Source organism: Plecotus auritus (assembly GCF_963455305.1).
Source record: "Plecotus auritus genome assembly, chromosome: 3".
In the NCBI taxonomy this organism is placed as follows: Eukaryota; Metazoa; Chordata; class Mammalia; order Chiroptera; family Vespertilionidae; genus Plecotus; species Plecotus auritus.
In genome coordinates, this window is record NC_137772.1 from 10,524,096 (window position 1) to 10,542,120 (window position 18,025).

At 43.4% G+C, this 18,025-nt stretch overlaps 1 protein-coding gene across 1 annotated transcript in view; it reads right to left on the reverse strand.

Annotated features, from left to right (window-relative positions):
- Window positions 1-1,734: 1,734 nt before the first annotated feature.
- Window positions 1,735-18,025, reverse strand: part of LOC308243684 (cytochrome P450 4V2-like) — a 33,128-nt gene continuing 16,837 nt past the window's right edge. The window contains exons 7-11 of the mRNA XM_080659382.1: window positions 16,845-17,030; window positions 9,715-9,817; window positions 5,569-5,703; window positions 5,297-5,476; window positions 1,735-3,972 (exon numbers count right to left, since the gene is read on the reverse strand). Of these exons, the coding sequence (XP_080515508.1) occupies window positions 3,800-3,972; window positions 5,297-5,476; window positions 5,569-5,703; window positions 9,715-9,817; window positions 16,845-17,030 (777 nt within the window). The 3' untranslated portion in view covers window positions 1,735-3,799. The remainder of the gene's footprint in view (window positions 3,973-5,296; window positions 5,477-5,568; window positions 5,704-9,714; window positions 9,818-16,844; window positions 17,031-18,025) is intronic.

The following is an 18,025-nucleotide window of genomic DNA, read 5'->3' on the forward strand; positions in this document are numbered from 1 at the left end:
GTTTGTTAGAAAATTAGATTTTCAGGGAGTTGATGCTTAAGTAAATATTTAATGCATATTGCTGCACTGCAGAACTGTTTATTAAAAACGGAGGATAACAAGGCCAATAAAATAATCTCTGGTTGTAATGCAGTAGCATATTTCAAATATGCAAGCTGTGATGCCCTTTAGATTGAGGGAATCAATCAAGACACCAGCAATTTCTTTTTCTTGTACTCTACATTTACCGAGTCCTATCTTTCCTGATCTTAGTCAGCTATGTTTCATGAGCATAAAGGCTGGGCTAAAAATTACATTTCTATATAGAAACCTGATACGAATATTTTCTTCAAAAGAAAAATTGTCATAGTGTTTAGACATGATTGTCTTATTTGAAGTATGGTAGATACTCTGGACCGCCAGGAAGAGGAACAAGTAGATCCAAGAGCAAGTTAAGCCTGAAACATCACTGGAGGTAAAAAAAAAAAAAAAAAAAAAAAAAAAAAAAAAGACAAAACTGAAGCTGTCTTACTTCAGGCACATCCTGAGCAGGCAGAGTTATTTTGAAGAGACAATAATGCTGGGGAAAATTGAAGGCAGCAGGAAAGAGGAAGCTCAAATATGAGATGGATTGAGTCCATAAAAGAAGCCGTAGGTAGGAGTCTACAAGGGCTGAGCAGGGCAGTTGAGAACATGATATTGTGAACATCACTCATTCATAGGGTTGCTAATGGCTGTAACACACACACACACACACACACACACATTCACATATCACAGGTGCTAGAAATACATTTTGATCTTCTAGGTATAGTCCAAGAATCTCTTTAATTGTGCTACAGGTCAGTACTTGGTCCAGAAACTAATGTTCCACAGTTGTCTGTGACAATGAACAGACCATCAATTCAGTAGTCCATCACCTGGAGAGATTTCTAGATGATAAATCCCTGGGTACCCAGTGGATGCTTGGGGGTTTTGCTGATTCCCAGGTACTCCTAAGAGATTTCAATTTCTCCTTTCTATTAAGCAAAACGTTGGTCTTTCCACTTATTTTTCAGAGTCAGGGAAACTCAAGACCAGTCTATGATAACTGCACAGGAATCATTTTGTTAGGGAGTCAGTCTGAATGACAGTGAGGACATGACCTCAAAGGTGCCATTTCTTTTCTTACTCACTAGGAGCCCAGCATGTGAAATCGTGCAGCCCCTCCCACCCACCTGCTGCCATGCCTTGACACCTGAACCTCTCCACGCAGAGCTCCAGTGCCCTTGGTCCAGCCCCTGACCCCTCTGGCCTTCTCTGGCTGCTTCAAGCCCTGCCCTCAGTCTCTTGAGTGGCCTTAGGCTGGTACCGCCTTCTCTGGGTGCCTCTCCGCTTTCGCCCCATCTCCGGAGCAATGCCTGCACTGTGCTCCTTCCCCTGACAGGTAGGCAGCGGGGCACTCCGAGTTCCAGTGTTGGGTGGCGAAGGACTGGTGGGGGGGATCTCACCCTCAACCCTCCCCAGCACGGATGGTCCCACCTCTTCGGGGCGCCTCCCCACTTCCGCCCTGACTCTGGAGCAATACCCCGTGGTGCACATGCAGGCAGCCTCCATCGTTATGTGATCAGTCATTACGCGTTCCGGCATCCCGACCATTAGCATATTAGCTCTTTATTATTATGATTATAAAGCAGTCACCCACTAATTTATCTTTTAAAGTTATCTACATTTCAAACTAACATCACATCTTGGAATAAAATGCAGCACCCATGTCTAAAATGTAGTTTATTACTCTTAAGATACCTCATTCAAGCAGGAGCACAATAGGTAATAAGAACACAAACAGATATTTGATCATCTTCTTATTTTAAAAAAAGTCAGCATCTTCATGTTGATACTGCAGACCATGACATACTTTCTCAGGCAAGGTTTAAAATGTAAGTGCATGAAATTGAGAAATAATACCAATTTCCAAGAATAAAACTTCAATTATCCAAAATCATGTGGAAACATATTTCCTACATATCTCTACTTTCTAGATAACAAAGTTTACCATACCTTGGAAATCATTTTCAATTGCATCATATACTTCCTTGACTTTTTCTCAGCAACATATGGACTGACTTGTCTGCACTGAGGGTCTTTGGGATGGTAAAGTACGTAGAGCTGTTGACCCTGCTGTAAAGGACCGAGCCCATAATATTTGCCTAATGACTTTGGTTGGGTCACCTCTTCCTTTGATATCCATTAAAGAATATATATTTCATTCTCTTAGTTTGCTGCTACGAACTACTATTTCCTTGAGAAAACTAAAGAAACAATCTCTGTGCATGCACCAGAAGGTCACAAGTTTGATTCCCAGTCAGGGCACACACCTAGGTGTGAGTTCAATCCCCAGTCGGGAGGTGAATGGGAAGCAATTGGTAAAGATATCTCTCTCACAACATCGATATCTCTCTCTCTCTCTCCCCATTCCTCCCACTCCAAAATCAATTTAGAAACAGAAACAATCTCATTAAAATTATTTATTAAAAGAAGTTTTTTAAAGTCACTGAGTGAGGGGCTAGAGATATTGTCAATAGAATTAAAATTCAGGGAATTTCTGTCAGTTATCAGCTTGACAGGTATGTTCTGGAGGATTGAATTTCCCAGAAGTTTAACCCTAAACTAAGTGCTAGATTACTACATGTGCAACTTCTCTTCTCCTTAATGATGGGAGAATTCTAGAAGATCTGTGTTCTAATGATACACCCAGTTATAGACTTGAGTTTCATAAAGCAATAGCATATTGTAGTAGAAATTTAGAGTTTAGACCTCTATCTATTTCCTGCTCTGTCACCCACCAGTGATATGACTTTGGATAGAAACTTACCCCTGATTGATCGTATCCCCTTCAAATGAAAAGGAGTATAACCTGATAAGGTCTAAGGTGCTTCCAGCTCCAAAAGCCATTATGAGGGACTGGAGATCACCAAGAGGAATCTCTCCCAATAAAATATGATGTGTAAAGGAAATTGTGATGTTATGTAGAATGAAATGAAATGAAGGCCTTAAGAACACGGTTAAAAGGGAAATAGGAGCCGAAACCAGTTTGGCTCAGTGGATAGAGCGTCGGCCTGCGAACTCAAGGGTCCCGGGTTCGATTCCGGTCAAGGGCATGTACATTGGTTGCGGGCACATCCCTGGTGGGAGGTGTGCAAGAGGCAGCTGATTGATGTTTCTCTCTCATCTATGTTTCTAGCTCTCTATCCCTCTCCCTTCCTCTCTGTAAAAAATCAATAAAATATATTTTTTTTTAAAAAAAAAGGGAAATAGGAACAGAATCTATGAGTCAACTTATGAATGATTTGCTCTCCTTGATAAAATCTGAAAAGTATCATCATCATAATTATTAAAACCTAATATAATTTTTAAAACATAAGCTCAAGCCTGTGTATTTAATTACTTTCTTCAAATGAAATGTATATGTGTATATGTATATTTGTGTTCAACAAGAATACCTTAAAAAGTTCTGGAAATTCAATTAACTTATATACTTTGGGCCTGTCAATTGAAATTGAATTGGCCTATGGATCCCTCTGTTGAGAAATGTATATGTTTATTTGGGTACAGACATCAGTTAACTTGCCTTTTGGGATCAAGAGCAGAGGTAAGATAATGGTGGTGATGAAAATATAAAAACTCTCTCTTTGGAAGACTTGATGCCAGGGTAAGGGGGGATAAGAAAAAATTGGGTGTAGGGATTAAGAGTATTAAACTCATGATCTACACATTGTAAATGCAAAGTTTCTCTTAAAGAAAGACCTTATTCTGACCTAGGCACAGCCCAATAATAGAGTTAGGATGCATCTGCGTTTCTCCTCTTCAACTTGATCCAGATGCCATTAGTAGGACGAAGAATCAGCTCTCCTGCCAGACCAAGTTCTTCTCTTTTCTGGGTGGATTCAACCCAAAAATGCCTCAGGATGCATGAAAGAACAACCTTTTCTTCCATCATGGCAAACCTTTGACCTTCGAATTAATGTAAATAACATAAATTAATTACAGATCTATCTCAAATGGGAGAAAGAACAGGTTCTATCAGAGGAAGCAAGTGAAGCTCGATTTTCACAGTAGGCCCTGGGAGAACCCCTATCACTCAGGATGCTTCCTAATAATGAAGATTCTTGAGTGCCCTTCCCTGCTCCCACCCAGTGCATCTGAATAGTTCTGAGGACAAGGAATCTAGCCCACCCAGCACCCAGATGCATCCTGGGCTCACTGAAGCATGAGAACCACTGCTCTAGAATGCTCTCCTCCTGGGCCTTTAAGGTAGTTTACTATAGAGTTACCAGGCCTCATTGCACCAATGTGTACATTTACATAAACAATAAAATGCCAGAGACACTAACACCAAAAGTGTTTATAATGCATGGCGGTGTGCATTCATTTTGTTTAAGTACTTCCGCTGGTCCTATGGTGAGCATGCTCTTTTTTGGTTTTGAAAAAAGCAATTCTTAAAAGCAATAAAAACACGTTAAATAAACTAATTGTTATAAATAAGCTTTCTACCATATAAAGTATATTCTACTTCAATCCAAAAATCTATATTTTAAAATGCTACCATGAAACAGGTTATGCTTTATGTTATGGGCTGAATGGTATTCCCCCCAAATTCATCTGCTGAATTCATAACCCTCAGTACCTCAGAATGTGACTGCATTTGGGGACAAATGTATATACAACCTGACTGTTGTCTTTATAAAAAGAAGAGATCAAGCCCTGGCTGGGTGGCTAAGTTGGTTGGTATGTCATCGCATTCACCATAAGGTTGTGAGTTCAAATCCATCAGGGTATATACCTAGGTTGTGGGTTAGATTCCTGGTAGGGGCATGTATAGGAGGCAACCAATCAATGTTTCTCTCACATCAATGTTTCCCTCTCTCTCTAAAAATCAATAAAAACATATCCTTGAGTGGGGATTAATTAGAAACACACACATACACAGAGAGAGAGGAATAAACTCTTTCTGTGAAGACACAGGGAGGAGACATCTATCTATAAGCCAAGGAGAGAGGTCTCAGAGGAAACCAGCCCTGCAGACACCTTGATCTGGCCTCCAGAATTGTGAGAAAATAAAATTCTGTCATTTAAGCCACCCAGTCTGTGGTGCTTTGTTACAGCACCCTAGAAAACTGATATACTTTACAACAGTCATAGTAAAGTGGAGAAAAAAATAAAACAACTAGTGTTTTAACAGACTTGTATCTGAGACACTACATCTCCAAGACATTATTGTGAGTAGCCCCCTGCTGTGTGTGCCTGAAAGGTCAAACCGATTCTGATGGATACAAACCTATACAGTTTCTGGGTCCAGCAGAGAAGGGCACATATGCGTATGGATGGCGTCCCATCGAATTCTCGGGAAAGAACCGCTCTGGCTTGAACTCTTCAGGGTCTGGGAAGTATCTTGGGTCTCTGTGCAGTGCGTAGGGAATGATGATTATTTGAGAGCCTTTCACAACGTTGTACCCTCCTGTCATGAGGCAGTTGATATGTCATGAGAACAGAGCAAGACAGACACAGAAAAGTCCACTCTCCCCACTACTTTCATGAAAGAATTCTCACCAACATCACAATCTTCATTAAGACCACGGGCAATTATAGGCACAGAAGGAAAAATACGAAGGGTCTCCTTAATAACACACTCCAGATATTTAAGTTTCTTCAGGTCTTCTAAGGTAACAGGGCGATCAGAATTCCCTGATCAAAGTAAATACATGAAATAAAATAAAGGAAAGAACTATTTGGGCTTGGCAAATAAGTCATCAAAAAAGAATATATTATAACGTCAATACACTGAATGTTAAATACCAAAGCTAAAGTACAATTCTTACTAGTATAGATAATAAAAATAAAATGAGACAATAGTGCTAAGTAAAAAAAAACAAAACATACAAAAGGTCACATGTTATATCATTAAATTTCAAGGAAGTACTTAGAGTAGATAAATCCATAGAGACAGAGTGTAAATGAGGTGTTGCCAGGGGCTGGAGGAAGAGAACATGGGGAGGGGCTGATTAATGGTGCAGAGTTTCCTTTTGGCTGCTGAAATGGGTTAGAATTAGACAGAGGTGACAGTTGCCTAACATTGTGAATGCATGGAACTATAGCTTTAAAACATTTCATTTTGAATTCTCAGAGCCTCTTCCAGAAGTGTATCTTCTCCTGGGTCAGATTCTTGGACTCTCCCCATAGCCTGGCCCCCAAACGCGCTCCATTCCCACCTCAAAAAGAAATCCAAATGGCTTCCTGGATTTGCCAATGGGAAAAAAAAACACAGCAGGAAGCAGCTGAACATATTGAGAAAGATAAAAATGAGAAAGACCAACTCAGTGGACAAGCCAGTGAGAAGATTCTGAAGGTCGACATATAACAAATTCTGCCAACCATTGTTTTTCAGAAGAGGTAGGAATTGATGGCCCAAATCCCAAATTTTCGAGTAACAACATTGGCAACCATCTCTATGCCTGCACTGCTTGGGGAGACGGATGGAAAGGCACTGTGTCATTTAACCAGAGTTGAAGTGACAGAATTGAAAAGGAATAAATCAGGTCACAGAACAGCTTTTCATTTCGATGAAAACCCTTCCTTGGAAAATAAGTGCACCCAAAGAATTTCATCTGAGTGCAAGCCGTGATGCATTTTCAAAGTCCACTGAAATATCTGGAAAGGATTTGATGAAATGTTCAAATCCACTGCAGGATAAAGCCAGCAGGAAGAGGCTGAGAACCAAAAATCTGGCTTATGGCCATTCTGATGCAGGTGCAGAGAAGGTGGGAGAGATCATCCAAGGTGGTGTTTGCCAAAATCCAACTCATTACTACTTGCTTCCTGATATGGAAGATGAAGAAGGGGAAGGAGTAGAGAAGAAGGTGATGATGGAGGAGGAGAGGAAGAGGATTGAAAGCTACCAACGAAGAAGCTGATGAGGATGAAGGAGAAGATGACTAAGGAACACTGACGGATTCCAACCTTTTCAAAAGTTTCCTCCAGTCAGTGGAGCAAGTTACAGTCTGGTTTTTGTTTTGTTTTGTTTTACTCTTCGGCTCAGTCATTCTGCTCTTGAAGTCTTTTTTCTCCCTTACATCATGGTTCTCAACTTATTATGGGGGAAATACCTTGAGCAGAATAGAGTGGGAAAAGAATCTCTAATGCTTTCTGTTCCAAATTCACTTTTTTTTTTTTAACTTTTAAAAGCATTTTATTTTTTCCATTGATTTTTATTTATTTTTCTTTATTGATTAAGGTATTACATATGTGTCCTTATCCCCCCATTGCCCTCCTACCCCCCACACATGCCCTCACCCCCTGGTGTCTGTGTCCATTGGTTAGGCGTATATGCATGCATACAAGTCCAAATTAACTTTTATCCCTTCCTGACTCAACAATCACTATATGGAATCAATGCTCCTGTGCTCCCTGGGAAAGAAAAACCTTCTGCTTACATTGCTCCGCTGGAAGCTGGAGGCTCAGCCCGCGCAGTAGTGCACAGAATTCTAGCCTTTTCCCTCCTTTCTCTGTACATTGAGCACACAGATTACATTTTCTCTGTAATGTGGACAGTTAGCATTTACCAACATATGCCTGTCTACCTTCTCTTGTATGGAACATTTTTTAAACTAAAAAAAAAAAAGAAATGGGTTTATAGAAGGTCAAAGGGTAGATATGAGATGTTTGGGTTATTTAAGTGGGTATTTTGACAACAAGGCTTCCCTTTTGGTATGTTGAATTGTGATGTTTAATGGACTTTCTTGCAGTTTAAGATGATACTTTTAAAATAAAATTCTCTCCTAATAATGGCCTGAGCCCTGCCACTCAATGGAAGAATAGTGGACCTGCAGAATCTTATTGGGAACCGTCATTCTCTATTGTAATTTTGTTCCTGTTTATTTAAAATATTTTGTTTGTTTTACTGGAAAGAAAACATAATGCTCAATTTTAAACATTAAAAGTGTACCAGTTACTTTATTATAATGAAACTAAATGTGAAGTTTACCTCAGTGAAAAAAAAAGAAAAAAAGAGGAATGAATACTTACATCTCAATATCCAAAGATCAGTTGCTCAAAGAAATTTTAGAACTAATACTGGGGATAGAAGAGAAGTGAGGCACAATTAGCCAAAAGCATGAGAAGCAGCAGAATAAAAATTCTAGTAAAAACGGTGTCAATTACGTGAGATCCAAAACCATTTGTGACACCTGCATTGGGCTAGAAATTGTAAAAAAACACAAACGTGGAAACATATTCCAAAAGAACAAGGGTTTCTAGAATACCCAATTTACCCACCAGAGGCAATCTGAGAGAAATTCAACTTGATATGGAAAAAATGAAATGATGACAGAAACAGATCCCAGAAGTTTAGACCGTCTCTATTCTACAAAATACAGTCTTCCCTCTTGATATGAAAATCCAGTCCTCACACCATCTGGACATGAAATTACTTTTCCAACTTCACCTCTCAATGGGTTCTAACAAATGTTCTGAATTCCACTGTCCTTTAATGCTTACTATTATCTTCCAACTTTTCCACTCTGCCATTGTGCAACTGGAGCCTCTCTTTCCAGAATGGCTTCCACCTCCTCCTCTTTTCCTTTATGATTCCTTCCCCACTGTGCACTAGGAAAATCCATCAGATACCACTTGGTTGGTTGGCCAACCAACCTTTACCTTTAAATATAATTTTTTTGGGGGGAAAAGGTGCTTTTAAAGATTTTATTAAGGATCTTAGAATGGAGAGATGATCGTGGATTATCCAGGTGGGCCATGAATGCCATCACAAATGTTATGATAAGAGAGAGCAGAGGGAGATTTGACAGACAGCCACAGAAGAGAAAGTGATGTGAAGATGGAGACAGAGATTTGAATGATGTGGCCATAAGCCAAGGTATGTTGGCAGTCACCAGAAGGAATGCATTCTCCCCTCAGGCTTCCAAAAAGCGCAGCCCTGCCAACACATTGATTTAACTCAGAGATACTGATCTGGGCCTTCTGGTGTCCAGAACTGTAAGAGAATAAATTTCATCGTGCTAAGCCACCCAGTTTGCAGTATCTGTGACCGCAGTCAAAGGAGACTAATATTATCCTTCATCCCTCCTCCCCTTTCTTCTTGCCTTAAAAATAAACATGAGACCCAGAACAACAATCAAGAAAACAAAATTCACGATGATGAAAATGACAGAAAGAAGAGCGAGTCTGGGATTCTCCCAACATCCCTATTGGCATCAGCCTAGGACTCCTTACCTACAGGTTACTGGTTGTGCAAAAGAAATTTATGTCCCATCAGTTTAACCCACAGCAATCCTATATGGAACAGCTCTCCTGGACCCCACTAACCAGCTTCACCTATCCTCTCTGCTCTCCGCTAGCCCCTTCCTTCTTCATATTGCCCAAGAACACAGCCATGACTTGGTACTTTATACACAGTGTCTGCTTCACCTATGAAGCAGCGAGGTCCTGAGGACAGGGACATTTGTCTGTGTAGCCCCAGCATCTAGCCCAGTGCAATCAAACGCCAAGCAATAAGCAAATGCCCGTAAACAAATGGGTGAGGTTTGGAAAGGACATTAGGCCTGGAAGGGGTCCCATATGGCAGCCTTCCTGCTTATTAGTGTCTTTAGAACAGGCCCGAATGCACTTTCTTAATGAGCAAGAATGCCATTTGCTTCAGTGACTTGGGACCTTCTGTGTAAGTAGTGAAGGGGCCATACATACCAAACACTTCGTCCAGTTCATTGTCCACTTTTTTCTGGACTTCTGGATAGCACCCCAATAGGTACAAGGCCCAGTTTATTCCAGCTGCAGTTGTGTCATGGCCCTAAAAATGTAAGAGAAAAAACAAAAACAGCTTAGAAAGCAGAGTTCTATTGAGAAGGGTAGGGATACTAGTTCTATTTTGAATTGTCTCTGGATTTGACAGCTGTGATGTGACCCCAGACAGAACAAGTTAATTTTACACAGTATTTTACCTCGGTGGGGAACAAACCAATGAAACAATCCCTTCAAAGGGGACGCCTCTGGTACAGGGACATTTCAATACGACAGAGTCACATACTTGGGGAGAGAGGCTGGGCTGGGCTAACAGGAGGCATTCCAAGGGAACTCCGTGCGCTGGACTGTTTTTGAGGAAATACAAGTGTGACTTTCCTGAGCCAAGTGGCCAGATCTGCACTTCTCCACTGTCCCCCACTTGCACGGTCGGCTTTATCTGGACACCAGGGAGCACATGGGTGGTTCTGAGTTAGTCTCCACATCAAGAACTAGATAAATAGCCCCATTTAAACCTTGCTGAGTTTGAGGCAAAATACCAAACATTTTGCAGAAATGAACTCAATTATTCTTCACAAAAAAACCATGGGAGCCCGGCTGACATGGCTCAGTGCTTGGGCATCCACCAATGAACCAGGCGGTCATGGTTCGATTCCTGGTCAGGACACATGCTTGGGTTGTGGGCTCAATGCCCAGTAGGGGGCATGCGGGAGGCAGCCAATCAATGATTCTCTCTCATCATTGATGATTCTGTCTCTCCCTCTCCCTTCAATAAAAATATATTTCCCTGAAATCAATAAAAATACATATTTTTAAAAAATCTTCATGGGATACATGATACTGCTATTCACATTTTAGAGATCACAAACTGAGACCCAAAAAATGCTAAATGACTTTCCCAGGCCCAACTGCTTCATAGGCGGTGGAGGCAAAAATAGGACCCTCGGAGTTTCTGATGACAAAGCAGAGTCCACACTCTTCACCTCGGGGAGCGTGGAGGATGCGGGGTGAGGAGACTCCAGCTCCAATACTGATGGTGACACCTGGACTGCTGGGAGCCAATTCCAGCATGTCATAATTACAAGAGTTTCATCAAAAGGTTGATGAGGCTTGGGGGCTCAACAAGGGCTGAGTCACATGTAATCACATTGTTGGAACAGCTAAAAAGCATCTCCCTCAAACCTGAATAGGATAATCGTTTACTGCCAGACCACTCAGAGCATCTTAATCTACATGTCATTGCCTCCTGTTGGCCAAAGACCTGAACAGCTATAGGCTATTCCCCAATTTGACAATGCTTCTGTACCCTACCCTTTGAAGTGTATTATCTCCACCTTGCCTTAGGACAAATTGTGTTAATAAAAAGCACAGGTGCTGAGTCATGGGTAGTCTTTAGCTCCTTTAGCTGAAGCTCCTCTGACCCCTAATGCCTTTCAAAACTGTATTTTGTGTTTGGACTCCTGCTTGATCTATGCACAGCCTTTCTCCAAATTGCTGAACCCTTCGAAATGCTGGGACAAGAACCCCAGCATTAATGGCCACCTGAACTGGGGCTTCCTGAACCCTTGCAACACCAACACTGGATGACTTTACTCTGTCCCTTCACTGTCTTTAGGTATCAGCCCCTTATTTCCTGTACTCGTCTCACCAGAACACTCCACATGCAAAATGGTAAGTTCTTCAGAAAAAAAAAATGTATTTAAAAAATAAAAAATAATATTATAAATCTTACTGGTCCATTTACCCTAAGCAACACAAGTGACCACTGTAATATTTCATCTCCTAGGCACTTGTTTTAGGTCCTCAGTTGACTTGTTGAGGACATTTCTGAAATTTAAAAAAATATGTTTAGAAGTCTCTGATGTTGGTTATGATTGTTATTTTCTCACACTTGCAATTTCTTTACAGAAATGACTCTGAACTCCAGACAAAAGCTGGCCCATGTCACTCAGTTGTTTAACAAGTCATAGAGGAAGTACTCTTGCTAAATCATTTTAATAGCTTCTCCTGAATTTGAAAATGAGCTTCCTGTTTTATTTTTGTCTGCGACCCAAAGGCAGCAAACACAAAGCACAGAGCCGACAAGTGCATTGGCGGAACTGTGCAGGGCAAGAATCCGCCAGACCAGGAGCATAAAGGGCCTGGCATAGACATAGAAGCATGGAACAGATTGTTCCATCTCAGAGAGGAGTGGGTGGGTGTGTGAGTGGGTGGGAAGAGATCAACCAAAGAACTTGTATGCATATATGCATAACCCATGAAACAGACAATAAGTTGGTAAAGACCTGGGGTGGGGGGCAGGAGTCAATAGGGGAAAATGGGGGACATATGTAATACTTCCTATCTAATAAAAGAGTAATATGCAAATTGACCATCACTCCAACACACAAGATGGCTGCCCCCATGTGGTCAAAAATGGCTGCCCCATGTGGACACAAGATGGCCGCCACAAGATGGCCAGCAGGGGAGAGCAGTTGGGAGGGACTAGGCCTAAAAGGGAGGGCAGTTGAGGGCAATCAGGCCAGCAGGGGAGGGCAGTTGGGAGAAACCAGGCCTGCAAGGTAGGGCAGTTGGGGGTGATAAGCCTGCAGGGGAGGGCAGTTAGGGGTAACCAGGCTGGCAGAGGAGGGAAGTTGGGGGTGACTGGGCCTGCAGGGAAGGGCATTTGGGGGAGACCCAGGTCTGCAGGGGAGGGCAGTTAGGGGTGATCAGGCCTGCAAGGGAGGGCAGTTAGGGGCAAACAGGCTGGCAGGGGAGCAGTTAGGCATCAATTAGGCTGTCAGGGGAGTGGTTAGGGGGTGATCAGGCTGGCAGGCAGAAGCGGTTAGGGGCAATCAGGAAGGCAGGCAGGCAAGCAGTTAAGAGCCAGCAGTCCTGGATTGTGAGAGGGATGTCTGACTGCCCGTTTAGGCCCGATCCTACCAGGCAGTCGGACATCCCCTCAAGGGGTCCCAGATTAAAGTGGGTGCAGGCTGGGCTGAGGGACACACCCCACCCCCCGTGCACGAATTTTGTGTACCAGGCCTCTAGTTTAACAATAAAGATTTAAAAAATAAATAAAATAAAATGTAAAAGTAAAAAAATAGAATAAAAGGCCTGGCAGCAACAGCCTGCATGCTCTTACGGAGGAGGTCACAATACTGCAGTTATTCATGCTATGCCCACTGTTTTATGGGAAGAAGAGAAAAATTAGAATTCCAAGAATGTTAGAGCTGTAAGAAAGAGATCGTTAGTCTGGTTATTCTTGTGGAAGTGCGAGGTTACTGGTGCGAGATGATGTATATGTGCAGGTGTGAGTGTGTGTATGCATGTGAGGGTGCAGGGTTCACTTCAACATCAGATACCAGCCAATATCTGTTGCACAAGAATGTGCCAGGCACGATGGTTGGTGAACATTAGAATACTATTCCCCTAGTCCTCAGGGCTGTTCTGTGAGGGCTGTGCTATAACAAGGAGGACACAGAGGTCCCGAAAGGGAGAGGAGGTGTCCGAGGTCACACTTCTAATATAGGTCAGTGCTGAGATTTGGCCCCACAGCCCACTTTTTAATGAAATAAATGTCCATTTTCTGCATCATGTTCCTTTTCAATAAAGTGATCTGCTTAAAACAGAAGTTTCAAACCACTGATATAGTCCATCTTTCCACTTCCACACAGGGGACTGTGGCAGAGATCTGCAATGACTGGGCCTGTCTCCTATGGCCCGTCAGCACAGACTGGGAGAAGGCAGATCTGTGGACCCTTCACACCGCTCGCTTCCTGCTTCAGGGCGCAGAGCCTTCCTCCTGGGGAGTCACCGTACCCAGGCGGCTGCAGGCAGAGCAAACACAGTGCATGCAGCCCGCCACCGAAAACTGAAGGCTTACCCTTTCCTCCATTTCCAGGATATTCCACAGGCTGTTTCTTAAAACCATTTCTTAATCTTCATTTGGTAAGCCACATGTTAAAAGAGGTTTTCTCTTTATAATATTTAATGTAGTTAAAATTTTCTTTGCAAAAAAATCGTCTTTTTGCCCAGCCGGTGTGGCTCAGTGGTTGAGTGCTGACCTATAAACCATGAGGTCATGGTTCACTTCCTGGTTGGGCACATGCAGGAGGCAGCCAATCAGTGATTCTCTCTGATCATTGATGTTTCTATCTCTCTCTCCCTATCCCTTTCTCTCTCTCCCTAAAAAAAATCAATAGAACTATATATTTTTAAAATTTGTCTTTTTTTTTTTTTTTAATGTAAAGACCAGAAATCTCTTTAGAATCACAAACTGGTTAAATTCTCTACTAGAAAGAGCTGGGAAGATGGTGGCAGGCAGGATGGAGGTGTGGGAGAGGGTGTGAGTGAGTGAGGAAGTGACAGGGGAGTGTGTGGACGTGTGTAGTGTGTGTGTGAATGAGTGAGGGACAGTCAAATCCGGCAGGAGAACCAGAGGCTGGCAGACCAGGCTCTCCTGGACAGGGAGCCCCTCCCACCGCTGTGGGCACTCCCCTGGCTGTGGGGCTCCAGCAAGGAGCCCACGCCATCTTGAGGGGGAGGGGGCCTCCTCTAGGAACTCAGCACCACCACCCAGACTGGCCTTGGACACTGCCCGCGACCCTGCAGCCACACCAGCCAAAGGCCTGCTGCCTCGCCTGCAGACCTGCAGACCCTAGGACATCTACCGCCAAGGGCACACAGTTCCCGCAGCAGTAAGTGTGACTTCTCCTTCCCTGGCTGATTCCTCCAGACACTGCAGTCATGCTGATCCAGCGCACAGGCCCCCTGAGCCCGCTGCCCCAGCAGGCAGCTCCCAGGTGCCTCTCTGAGGCACCACAAGGCACAACCCTGGCTGCCAGCATCCAGTCCTCAAGGTAGCGCTGCTCCAGCACAGGGGCCCCTGAGCCCACCGCCCCAGCAGACAGCTCCTGGGTGCCTCTGTTAGCTGCTGCTGGGCACGTGTATCCTACCAAGGATGCACAGCTCCCGAAGCAGAAACTGGGACTTCTCCCTCCCCGGGTTGGTGGCAGACCATGTTCATGCAGCTCCAGCGTGTGGGCCTCACGAGCACACAGCCCCAGCAGATAGCTCCTGGGAACTTCTGTGAGCTCCATGGGGCAAGTGCCTCTCCAATCAAGGGGACGGCTCCCTAAGCAGGATCCATGACATCCCTCTCACAGCTGCCTACCTCTGGACACCTTTGTGAGTTACTGAGGACCTGCCTCCCCAGACAAGGTCACATTGTTTCAGCCACACACTCTGAGATTCCCACAATCCCAGCTGCTGGCTCCTGAACCCCTTGTGATTCAGAAAGGGAAATCACTTTGGCCAGAGTCCCACTGCCTCAACCCCAGACTACAGGACAGGGGATCCCCACTGTCACGGGCTCTGGGACCCTCCTAGTGAATTACAGAGTGACACTACCCCAGCAAGAGTCACACAACACCAGCCAAAGTCATAGTACCTGAGCCACAGGCCCCGAGACCCCTTCCTCCCAAGCCCATGGACTCTGGAAACTCACAGTGAACACATACCAGTGAGCCCTGAGGCAACCCTTTCCACAGAGCTGGAACCATGATCACAACTACAACAGCTTGCACAATGAAGCTGGGGGCAAGTCACATTGCCAATCTATGACGAGACTTCATCCATGAATAAGAAACTAACTTTCAAGACCCAACTACATCAAGAGAACCCAAATAGCTCAAGTAGGAGGCTCCGCTAGATCACCAAGCCCAGGAGATCTGAGAGACTGCACCTCTGGGTCCCAAAAATTACCAACTGCATAGCACCACCCCCAAAAGAACCTGGGTAGGTAGCAAAGCAGTTGGATCTAACACATAGAAACAATTATAACATTACAGGAAAAATGGGGAGACATAAAAACAATCCCCCCAAAAATGAAAAAAAGGAATCACCAGAAAGGGAATTAAATGAGATGGAGGCAAGTAACATGTCAGAGAAAGAATTCAGAGTAATGGTTATAAGGATGCTCAAACATCTGGATGACAAATACACACAACTCAATGAGAATTATCTGAAGTTGAATAAGATGTCACCAACATGAAAATGAATCAAAAGGAAATGAAGAATGACCTAGCTGCAATAAAGAACATAGCGGAAGGCGCCAAAACCGGTTTGGATCAGTGGATAGAGCGTCGGCCTGCGGACTGAAGGGTCCCAGGTTCGATTCCGGTCAAGGGCACGTAACTTGGTTGCTGGCACATCCCCAGTGGGAGGTGTGCAGGAGGCAGCTGATCGATGTTTCTCTCTCATCGATGTTTCTAGCTCTCTATCCCTCTTCCTTCCTCTCTGTAAAAAATCAATAAAATATATATTTAAAAAAAACAACAACAACAACAAAAAAAAACGAACATAGCGGAAGGCTTTAACGGCAGACTAGAAGAGACTGAGGACCACATCAACGAATTAGAAGACAAGGTAGGAAAACACCCACACACAGCAGCAACTGGAAAGAAAACTTAAAAAGCAGGACAGCTTAAGGGAGCTATGGGACAACATGAAAGGAAACAACATCCGAATCATAGGGGTGCCAGAATGAGAGGAAGTGGAGCAAGGAATGGAAAACCTGTTTGAAGAAATAATGACAGAAAACTTCCCTGATGTTGGGAAGAAAAAAATCACACAAGGCTACAGCTCTTTCTGAAGAAAGGTGATCTGGTATTTAATTAGGGTCTTAAACTTTGTAATTTCTAACTGCAATATAATGACTCTTCATCCATTATAATAAGCATCTTCAAAATGTGATCAGACTTTTAAAAAATGCTAAAGACTTTTCAAAATAATTCCTATAAATTGATTATCTTTTTAAGTTAAAAATACTAGTAAACTGAGAACAGATCATCCCTTATACCAAGGATCCCAACATATTTTAAAAGGTGGCTACAAATAATTCTTGCTATTTCTAATTTTACTATTAAATGCTTACACAACTGTAAGTATTAGTGCTGGCTATTTCTTCATCCTTAGCATTTTTAACTCCCAAGATTAAAAAAACCAAAAAAAAACACATTTTCTTCTTATTATGTAACAGGAACTGTAATTTGTTTAATGAGGATACCTGAGACTAACAAGACAATGCAAAATACCTCTAACATGAAAGTGTCCACTTCTTCTCGAATAGCCTCATGGCTTAGCTTGTTCCCTTCATCATCCATCACATTTAAAAGCAGGTCGAGAAAAGCCTTGCGTTTTCTGTTGGAGAGGGTTGTGCCCTTGTCATCACTTTTACGTTCTTCTTCTCTCTTTATTTCATTGGCCCGTTCATTGATGACCTGTATGATGTAAATGATCACATGCTTTTGTGTGGAATTTGATATGGCCTAATAGTCCATTTTCCTGTGAAAATATACCAGCTTCTTGAACTGATTTTTTTCTAAGCCTTTCCTGTTCTGTCTCACTCAACAGGAACTTTGGTTTTTTTGTGAAAATAAAGCTTTCTGTGACCATTTTTAGGGCGTTATTTGATAAGATTTTTAAAAACAAATTTAATGTCAGACAAATACATCGTTTCCAAGGACTATTTTTGCAGCCTTTCCAACATGGGAATAGAGGAGTAGTCTCCTGAATAGGGCCCCAGTGAGTTGGAAGAGCTCATGAGAAAAAGTTGGGTGGTGGAGAGAACACAATCTATCTATCTATCTATCTATCTATCTATCTATCTATCTATATATATATATATGTAAAACCAGAGACTGTAACACCATCATGACCACAACGACCTCAGGTCCGGTTGCTATGAAACCACTGTGGCCAGCAATCCGATGTGATCTAGGCCAGATTGCCCTAACACCCAATCAGTGTGGGGCCAGCTGGCCAACTGCCTTGGCTGGCAGAAATTTGGGTCCGGGGACCTTGGAGTTGCTCGGTCTCAGTCTTAGGCAGCTACGTGGCAAAGCTCTCCATTGGCAGAAATGGACCCAGGATCAGGGCAATGGAGTCAGGGATGGGGTGGGGAGACTTTCCTCATGCCCACAGTAGTCCCTGCGGGTCACACACAGCACCTAGGCATCTGGCCCCGTTTGGAACAGCGGCAGGAATAGGGGCCACAGGGCGCAGGGGGCAGCAGCACACAGGAACCAGGAGGTACGAGGCCCAACCTGGGCTCTTACCCTGCCCACTGGGCCCAGCAACACCAGCAGGTGGGCCATGATGTGCAGTGAGGCACTGGGTTGCAGACAGGAGAGGAAGCAAGCCAGGAGGGCAAGGCCCTGTGCCAGACAGAGCCCCGAGCGGTGTGGGTGGGGCCAGAGCTGGAAACCCTGGCAGG